Source organism: Pundamilia nyererei, unplaced genomic scaffold, assembly GCF_000239375.1.
Source record: "Pundamilia nyererei isolate P.nyererei 1_Seehausen unplaced genomic scaffold, PunNye1.0 scaffold00011, whole genome shotgun sequence".
Classification (NCBI taxonomy): Eukaryota; Metazoa; Chordata; class Actinopteri; order Cichliformes; family Cichlidae; genus Pundamilia; species Pundamilia nyererei.
Window position 1 is genome coordinate 3,096,643 of NW_005187412.1, and position 10,889 is coordinate 3,107,531.

Sequence of the window (10,889 nt, forward strand, 5' to 3'; positions counted from 1 at the left end):
TTGAACCCTGAACAAAATGTAAAGAACTTGTGTTACTTTTCCAAGTTAAGGTTCATGATTCAACAATAAGAAAAAGACTGGACAAAAATGGCATCCACTGGTTTCAAAGAGAAAACCACTGTTGCCCAGAACGAACACAAAGGATCATCTTATATTTGAACCACGAGACTTGTGGCAAAATATTCTTTGGACTGTCGAGACAAAAGCTAAAGTTTTTGGAAGGTTTGAGTCTCGTTACATCTGGTGTAAAACTTTGCACAGCATTTAAAAAAAAGAACATCATACCAACAGTTAAACATGGCAGTGGTAGTGTGATAGTGTGTGACTGCTTTGCTGATTTAGGACGTGGACGAACTCCAGAAATCGATGAGACCATAAATTCTGCATTCAGTACGTCCGACCATCAGTTTCTACCCTGAAGCTCATCTGTATTTGAGCTGTGCAATGGGACAATAATGTGAAACACACCAATCCACCTCTCAGTGGCTAAAAAAAACTAAATAAAGCTGTTTGAGAGGCCGAGTCAAAGTCTGGACTTAAATGAGACTTAGATGCTTTAGTGCAGAGATTCCCAAAGTGGGGGGCCCGCCAGACAGGGCTCCCACACAAATGCAAAGCAGAAGATGAAGCATCGCCAAATATGTTTCCAAACCAACTTCCTTCCAAGCAAAATACTAGAAAATATGATGACGATGTAGCCTTTGGCTTCACCTGCACAAGTGACAAGGTAGGTCTCCCCGACAGAATTACTTTTCTTTGCAAGATCTCACAAAAGTTCATCTTAATTTTTTTTAAATCTCCCATGTCCCTTCCGGGTCTCCATATTAAACAAAGGGGGGCCTAGCAAAAAAAAGTTTGGGAACCGTGGCTTTAGTGTGACCTTAAACAGCCGTTCATGCTTAAAAACCGTACAACGGGGCTGAATTAAAAAAAATTCTCCAAAGAAGAGTGGCCTCATTGCCAGCTATCACAAGTGCTTGATGGCAACTTCTGCTGCCAAGGTTGCTACAACCAGTTATTAAATTTAGGGACAAATTACTTTGTCACACAGGGTCAAGTAGGTAGGTCCTTAATAAGTGAAGTCATCATTTAAAAAACTGCATTTTATATTTACTCAGGTTATCTTTGTGCAATATAAAACTCTGTTTGATGATTTAAAACATTTAAGTGTGACAGATATTCAAAGGTGGTAGACACTTTCTCACAGCGCTGTATGTTTCTAGTGATCATTTGTTAATAGTTTGTTTTTGCAGCAACTGCCCATCAGGAATTAATATGAATTAATGAAGGGACTATTCAGCTGTACTAAAAACGATGAACACAATGCTACACAGTACCCATAAATATATGCCTGCCTAGTGATTCAGGGTTGCAGTGATAAAAATGTAAAGAATAACTTTCACCATCCGCTGGTGCAAACTGCAGAAAGTGTCTGCACACAAACACAAGCTGATGTCGCAAAGCTGTCTTTCTCCACATGCCTGAGCTCATCATGAAAGGTGTCACAAAAACAGCACGTAGATTGTTTACTCTAAATTCTAGTCGACAAATATATCACAAAGTGGTGGCAAACGGATATGATTAACCTAAATTTATTCACAACTTCATGTTTTGGTTGTAATCGTGATGAATGAATGAAGAATTCCCAAGTAAGATCGCTCCCTTTGAACAAGTCTTTTGGTTGACATAGTAAACATGGCCAGTAAACAGTTCCATAATCATAAACAACAATGCTGCCACTTTAATATGGAAAGAAGCGTCAGGGGCAAATCACTGCGTCACTGCACTCGGGGATCGCTGTTTATATGCTTTGCTTTTTTTGACAAACCATGCTGGCTTTGTTCAGTGGCGGAATGGCTCACCTAAATACAACAGTGCACCTGCTGTCTCCTTTCATTTCTTGTTCGATCACAGCACATAATTGCTAGTCAGCACCTGCTAAGCATTCATGATGTGGGAGTGCCTGTGAAAATACAAACATATGTACAGAATTTTTGATCTTCCTGTTTAAACTCTCAGTTCCGCCGTGTTGTAGAGGTGCAATGCTAAATTTTAACATAAAATAAACACGAGGCAGATGACATATGAGGGCCTTACAAGACTAACTGGGAAAAAGCCATGGAATAATCTTTGCCCACAGGGCTCATTGATCTGCCTTTGAAGAGCTGAGAGGATGAGAACATACAGACATGCCAATGATTACACATTAGGGTTCTGCAGTTGTGTTTCACAGTAAAGTGACACATTTGTGCTTTATTTGAAGTAGGACAGGATAAACTGACACGCACATGTTATGTAATATTCATCATCCTTCCTTAAAGACATTCATGGTAACACTCGTGTTTGTGACGATAAGCCTCAACCTTCTACTATCACTTCCACAGAACCTATAGGATTGCCTTGAAGAAGTCCAGCTTCAATCATCATTGGACTTTACCAGAACAGCTTTGCATGTTTCACAGCTCCAAAATCCTTATTTATCTTATGCTAGCTCTTCATGCAGCACCTCACTTCATCCTGAGTCTGAAACAAGCCGTCTCTTTGTAGCTCCATCTCTCTCTTTTCTCTGATTTCCTGCTGCTTTGCCTCGTTACAGCAGCACTGCCTCGTCTGTTGCTTGTGTGCAGGCTCTGAAAACAATCTGCAAAAATACCATAAAATATAAGTTCCTGATTAAAATGGTCACTTCTCAAATCCATCCATTTATGTTTGAGACTGAGTCTGATCCGGAACTTGAAAAGCTGACAGCACAGCCTAACCGAAAAACCTACTCCATACTCCATATTTCCTGCCTTAATGGACAAGTGCATTGGCTTGAGGCTGAGGCTAAAAACTGACTGACAAAAAGAAACTGCACCCACTGTAGTATAGCGCTTTTTCCCCCAAAAATGGAAAGCAAATGTAATTTTACTTCATAACCAACAAAACTTATAAAGTAGTCCTAAACAGAGCAGCAGAAAAACGTAGGATGCAGCAGGTGGTTGCTGTGTTAAAAAAGAAAAACGCATTTAGAGCAGCTTTTGGCTGAAAGAGATAAGATGTACATACACTGACCTTATTTGAAACTATAGGTATCTAACATTGTAACAAACGAAAGAAAGCAAAATCGTTCCACTTTAAAATTGTGCCATCTAAACCAAACAAAAACAAAGCCAAAACGATTACGCTATCACATCATTTTCCTGTAACGTTTTTTTCTAATGTGCAGCTGTAAGAGGTGAATCAATTACAAAAGATTCACTACCCTGCCAACATTTCTGTCTGTCTTTTAGCAGCCTGCACAGCCAGTCTCTCAGGCACTTACAGCTGGATTGTAGCTCAGTAGCAACACCAACAAATAATTCTTGATAGGACCTTTTTCAGTTTGTTTGGCTTTCAGCTATTTCTGGTTTACTTTAGCTCATCTGACACCTCAAATACCATGTCTCTTCTTCCACCAACTCTAATGTCTTTTTACATTGGCAATTTTTCTGCTTTTCCAGCTGCAAGAAAATAAAAACCCAATTCTGCTGCCTCTCTGTTAATTTTCCTGTTTTTTGCAGGGAAACAAATGTATACTGGTAAAGGAAACATTAAGAGCAGATGCAATGCTCACTGTGATGGATAACCCAAAAAGTAACTATATTACCAAGGGCTTATGTTCCCCAGTTTCATAATCTGCTTACACACATCAACCTCACTGCACGCCTCACCCACGTGCAGCAAGTTTCAGAGCTGAAATTTTCACACTGGTGAACACAGCACTTTGGGAACATAAGAATGGCCTCTGCATAACAAATTAAACTCAAGCTCAAAGCATGTTGCTGTTAAGTGAAGGAATTGAATATGATACTACAAATCTGCAGTGCCCCAAAAGTGGTAGGCGTCATCTTTGGGAAATGGCTACTCTGATTAAAATTTCAGTGGAACAACTGGGACGGATCAGTCGATAAGCAGATTGACAGGTGTCGTTAAACAGAACCAGGATGGATTTTTCTTTACTTTCAGTGTTTTTAAGTTAAGCTAACTGACTTTATTTTACCATCTTTATTTTAATGAATTATTCCTGTGGAGTCTGATTTGGCCACAACCTTAATAAATATGCAAAACAATATGCTCCACAGTAAGTAACAATATGTCTTCAGCAAATGTGAAATTGGAGGATAAAAACTTGCAACACTCAATATGCCTGTGTGGATGAAATCAGTTAAATAAATCATACAGCTTAGTTAATTCAGAATATTACAAAAACCACTCGCTGGTTGTAAATATAAAGGGCATTGGTGTTAGCATTCGTGCCAGAGATGCAGGAAAACAGTACTCTGCAGATCCTGCAGAGCCAGTAGCAATTACAAAGAAAAGACATTGTTTTTTGATGATGCTGGGGATATGGAGATCACTTCCACTCGGCTAAGTGAGTCATCCAGCCTTTTCAGCTCTTTGACAGGCAAAAAACTCCACCAGCTACCTTGTTTGTTCCTGTCATGTCTGTTACTGAGACTGTAATGCTTGATACTTGTTCGAGTGCCCGTGTGTCTGTATGTGTATGTGTGAGTGTGTGTGTGTGGTTTAATTTAGAGGTACAGTACTTATGGCATACTAGCATGAATCTTAAATCTTCTAGAAAAAACTAACTTTGGTTTGTGCAGAACTGAGCACAGTTACACAGCTATATCATTTAAAGCACCGACACACTGTTCATCTTCATGATCTCAAAGAGATCGCGGAAAGTCTTTCTTGGAGGAAGGAGAAAACATTGGCTTCATGAACTGTGGGTTGTGGGAAGGTACAGTTACACGGGGACCCAATCCTAGCAATTAAAAAGAAATGAGCAAATAAAATCAATGAGGATCACTTACGCTGTGGTGTCAAAGGACTCACCAGAGGACAACACAAGTCTATATCTTAATTAGGAGAAATAATGTGTTTATGGGCCCAGCACAGAGGAAGAAGTTGGCAAACTACAATGGTCTTTACAAATCACACCAAATTTAAAGCTAAAAGAGTTAATTAATTCCACTGGACATGCTTTTAAGTATGTTTACTAATCCCTGTTCAGGCACACATCATCACTGTAACAGTTTTTGTGTAAAGCTCTTCATTATTTAGTGGGGGGTGCAAAAATATGCAAATTTGAACTCTGCTGAACTTTGTGGGTGCAGCCAACTGAAAACTGTTCACAATAACAAACAGAGAGACAGAGAAAAACCCAGCCTTTCTTTGGTTAATTATTTCCATACCTGCATTGTATAGTAATAAGCTTACAATATACAAATATCAGATATAAAACCTCCATAAAAATAAAAATATTTATTTATTAGCTTAATTTAAGCAAGCAGATGTGACTGCAAATGAGCCTGAGTCTCTCAGTGGTAGTAAAGTGCTGCTACCAGCAACAGCAATGTGGATAAAGGTGCATGCAGCATCATCCAGGGCTGAAATATGAAAGAAATGCAGCTTCTGTAGTGACCACTTTAGAGATGCTCTAAAAGCAACTGAATCCTAATAGGCTCCATCTTAAAATACCCAGCTAAGCTTATTAAGAGTCATGTTTATAGCTTGGTACAAAAGGTCTCAGTCACACCAGGTTGAAAAATGTGTATTCCCTAAACAAAAAAGCTGCTTTTGAGTTCTTTGTTTGGAAGCCGATTGCTGACATCACCCATAGTTTTCATAAAAGATGCCAACTTGTTTGACAGCATTCACCATTTTACTCTCTAATGTTGGCCGATCAGAAAGTCTAGAACCTAGGAGGGAAAAAGTTAAAGATGACAGTTTCTAAATGGAGGGACAGTAACTGTGTGTCTATATGTAACTCTAAGTGTATATTTTGTCTATATCCGCCATTGTAGAAATTCATCTCATGTAAACAATAACGTGGTGCACAGGGCGACGTCAACAAGCCCCACACCTTTGGCGTTGCGTGACTAAATCTCAGTTTTCCTCATCCACATGTAAACGCAAAAACAAAGTTTTCGAAAAACTGTGGCAGGAAAATCCCAGTTTTCAGTGATCCAAAATGCCGTTTACATGTGGACGAAAGGCCCAAACGGAAAGAAAAAGCTGCGTTTTCAAAAATACCCATGTACATGTGGACGTAGCCTGTAACTGTAAAATTGTATCAACTCTTAAAAGCGAGCTAACTAAGCTAATATAAGCAGCAGCAGCAGATTGAAAGTTGTGTCTCTAAATGACCCTGATATTTATAGTTGGTTAGCCGTTGTTTGTTTAGCAGTGTTTTGTGGCCAGGTTTGCAGATTCAGTTGCATTTTTAACATGAAGGAATGAAACAGTAAGTATGTCGAGTGTAACTGGTAATATTAGCTAGGGTTGCTGGGGCATTGAACAAGAACATTAAACTAAAATTAGGCTAATTAGCTGAAAATACTGAAGCCACCCATCAAACTCTTTTCATGTTAAGACTGTGAAATGTGAAATCCAGTGACAAGCCTGACATTTGGAGTTAGAGCTGCAAAGCAATTTTTAAATCTCCTATTTGAGAAAGAGGTTAACAGTCAATTATTATCTGTCTCTAATTTTAGCCACATGTAGCTGAGACGGTTATGTTACACTGATAACATTTGCTTGTCAAAAATGACGTTGTTCACGATGTAGCCTGAGCCTAAAAAGCTACTGTAGAGTTTGAATAATAGGATGCGTGTCCCTTCCTCTTTCTCTCTCTCGCCGTCTCTCTGAGGGTATTTTAACAAGGTGCTGACAAGAAAAATGATAATGATGTGTCTGTCATGATGCAGAGCCGGGTAAATTTGTCACAATGGCAGGTGACTGATGGTCTAGGATCATCCAACGGCCAAACCCTGAATTCTTTCCCTGAACACACACGCAGACACACACGTGTAGACACACACAAAAATCACTCAGCACGGGTAGCTACAAGCAGGTAAATCACTTTCTTCCTCAGGTTTATCCTCATTGTTCATGAACTGCCTGTCTTTTTTTTTTCAGCCTGCAAGTGACAATGTCATTACAGTAACCTTTACAAAGTGTAAACTACTGTACTGTGACTGTAACTTTATATGTATGAAACCGATGCTGTGATCATTCTTCTTCTGCATAGCAATATGTAGGCTACATCAAAGTATTCACCAAGGTCGTTACTGTTTCAATGCTACACAGATTTCTGCTTTAATGCTCGCATAGATACAATGTGATGCTGACATCTTAACATGCAAACTGCTTTTTTTAATGTATCCAATAAAATCAGCAGTTGGTGTTAATTTGTTTGATTGCCAATATTTTAGTTTCTAATCTCATGGTGAGGCATTGTCAGTGTTAAGAGACATTTTAATGGTTCTGTAAAGCATTTAGAGCAATCTCTCTTCTTTTATTCAAAACGAAGGCATAGGCTATTTTCACAGCAGTTACTCTGATATGAAAGGGTAGGTAAAACCCAACTGTTATAAGGACATTATGAAGGTTATGCGCTGCGTTTATCCGCTATTTAATGTCAAAATGGCTGCTGGGAAAAAAAAAAACTTGTGTAATCTAGATAGAACGAAAAATATTTCACCACCTACTCTTACATAGTACCACTGCGATACTGTCTTTTAATACTTACAATATTAATACTTAAATAGGGTTAGGTTAAAATATATATAACAAGGTGTAAAGAGCATTGCATAGATTTGATATATTTAATCTATGTTATGCTTGACCTATTGGCTTATTTTATAGATTAAATATAATATTGAATTAATTAATTATTCAACAAAAAAACCCACAACACCAAAACCATCATCTGACAAACAAACAAGAATAAAATTACCAAACCGTGTTTTACATTTTCCACAATTCAAAAGACACAACATATCTTATGGCAGATAAATTGTGATTGTCAGATGTGACACAACTTTTATGTGCCGAGAGAGAAAAGACTGAAGTCACTGTGAGTTTTGTGTTTGGTGACTGAGCAGACATGCAAAGAACATTTCCATAAATATTTAAAGAGAAAGTAGGAAAGCAAAGCTGTTTTCATACAGTGATGGAGTCATGCTTATTAAAATCTGCCTTTCAAGGTTTAGATACACTAAAGTGCAATATAACACGTAGCCAGAACCTGATTGTTGCGACAGGATTTTATTTCTATTAGTCTAAATGACATGTGTATTAAGTTTAATAATGTTAATGTCAGTAAGGTTGCAAATCTACTGGCATTTAGCGAAGTCTGGTTAAGCCAAAGTATTTTCAGTATAAGAAAAATCCTTCTCAGGAAAGAAGATTAAAAAGAAAAAACTTCAAATGATAAATTATTCAAACCCAAAAAACTGAAAACACTTGGCCTGCCAGTTATTACCTGGCAAATAAACCAAAGGTAAAAACAAAATGTTCACAAATTTTGTCCATTATTTCTGTGTTCTTCAATGTAATTACAGATCACATTTCCATGGTGAATATCAGACATACATGGCATGTAAGAAATGACATTATGATTTCATTTTAAGCCACAAAGCCTGTCTTACAGCAGAAGGGCTCTGGCACCAATTCACCTTAATGTTACTAACTACATCTGTGCCTTTTTCTGTCGTGACATGTCAAAATGACCATCATTAAAAATAGATGTTACAGGCGTATTGGTACTATTGTGTGTGAATATATATATATATATTTTTATTTTCTTGCTGTGTATTGGAGTGTTAGGAGCACTACGCTTGCAAACACATTAGTAACTATTTTACGTGCCAGAAAAAAAAATTGTTTTTCTTGGTAGATTTGGTATAGCAAATAAAAATGTAGATTTATTGGTTTGATTTTAATGAAAATAAAGAAACAGCACTTTATACATGCTTTTTTTTCTCCTCTTTTACTTGCTGTGGAATACTAAAACAGCCTTGAGCTTCTCCTGTGGTCATACAACTACTGATAACATCAATGGTATCAATAGTGACATTTAAACATGAGCAAGGTCCACAGGTAAATGCCACTGGGGGTTCTTCAAGGCTTTTAATCTAACCTCCCTTAATAGTTGATGATTTGAAAGGAGGACAATGACAGATTGTGTAGGGGTTCAATCCATAAATTTCTATAATGTAAAGATATGCTTCAGTGGTGAGAACTGACCTGTGATACATTTAGAAGTTGTCTCTGAAAGGCAGATCAATATTTCTTGTGAGCTGCATGGTAAGCAAATTGAAGTACAGTACTTTAGCAACAGATAACAAATACAAAATGTCACCAGACATCAAAAACAAATCTTTTGTAGCAAAAAATAAACATCCCATGGGTTCTGCATTTCTAATTATAATACAATGAAACACACTGGCTTTCCAAAGCAAAACCCATGTCTGCACAAAAAAAAGTGATTTAGAATAAAAAAAAATACACTTTTTCTGACACCCCAAGGGTGTTTGGGTCTAACTAGATTCATCATTCTGTTGCAACAACAGCTTTTCCCATTACTGTCAAGCACATCATCCCTTTGCGACAATAGATTTTCCTCTTCACAACCAAACAAGACACTAACTTTTTAACACATGTCATAAAGCTGTGAGACATCTCATTCAGTGCATGGGGGCCCATGTTGATCTGAGACTTCAGACGTGCCATCGGAGAGAACAAACGGTTCGTCATCTCATGGTTTCTCAAATGACAGGCTTGTCACAAAACAGCGAAAAGCTTAGATGTGCAGTTCACTTGACACACAGTCTTTGGGGATGTCTCTTAAAAAATGGTGCCCCATTTAAAAAAAAAAAATCTGTTAGTGTGGGTGGGAGGATGGGATTGGGGTACATAACAAATAAAGCACTGGCCTACAAAAGATCCAGAGGGAACACTCTATATGCCTTCTTGGTATCCATTTAACAGGAGGGCTTACAGCAGCCGGCTGCTTACAGCCAAACTGAAGTGCTATATTACTCACCATGCTCAGCTGGAAACACTATAGAAAATGTGTTTGCCTAGGATCTACTCTCCTTTATCAATCCCAAACAGCAGGGACTAGAGCTTTAAGCACTATGCCAGGGCTCCAGCAATAGCAAACAACATTTCAGACAGAAAAAGAAGAAATGGTTTCACAAATAAGATTTCAGTTTTGTCTCTTTAAAATCCTTTAAAGCTGAATCTATCACAGCGCATCCTACTGAATTCCCATCGAGACTATTCAAAGGCACTGCCTTAGAAAAGAAACATGCAGCCTTAGAAGTACAAGCTCAAGTTTGAACACATGTCGACGAACCTACAAAGAAAGAGAAAACGAAAAACAGGTGCAAGGGCACTCGATTCAGATCTTACCAATGAAGAGGTTCCATTCAGAATCTAGGTCTGCCTGGTTTGCTAGACAGCCTCTCATTACGTTGTGACAGTAGTTGGGACAGGGTTTGAGCCCAGGCATTCCACGACAGTATGGACAGTACAGCATCCTGGTCAAGGCTTTAACACATGCTGGAGCTACATTCACCTGCAAAGCAAAGAGATGCTTTTTCAGTTATGTCAGGGATTGAAATGGTGATTATTTCTAATAGAAGTTGAAATGTTTGATGGTAGTCAAAATTTTCCAAGAGGTTTCTACCAGCACCAGTGCATGCCAAAGCATCAGCAGTCAAAAATGCAGTTTTATATGAAACTATAGAGGGGATGGAAGTCTGACGGACACTACACTCTATTGCATCTTCTGAAGCTTGAAATGTGGAAATCCAGCAGATGAAACTGCATGACAAGGTTTACATCTCTGTCCATCTCCATTTATTGTGAAGGCTGTGCCTTTTGTTGTTGGGCCATGTAACTGTGCTGGCTTGAGTAAAAGTGACAGGATTCTCACATCTGCTTCCCCTCAGAGGTGGGGATGCAGAACGGGGAGTACATCTGATAATTGGCCTGTCAGCCTCTGTATTCATGGTTGACTTTAGATTTTGAACAGCACACACTGGAGACTTCTAGTGTGTGTGTGTGTGTGT

General features: G+C 38.4%; 1 protein-coding gene across 2 annotated transcripts in view; it reads right to left on the reverse strand.

Annotated features, from left to right (window-relative positions):
* gpc6a (glypican 6a) overlaps positions 1–10,889 on the reverse strand; it is a 141,330-nt gene that overhangs the window by 49,110 nt on the left and 81,331 nt on the right. For both annotated transcript variants that reach the window (XM_005724213.1, XM_005724212.1), the window contains exon 4: positions 10,228–10,393. In XM_005724213.1, coding sequence (XP_005724270.1) covers positions 10,228–10,393 — 166 coding nt within the window. The remainder of the gene's footprint in view (positions 1–10,227; positions 10,394–10,889) is intronic.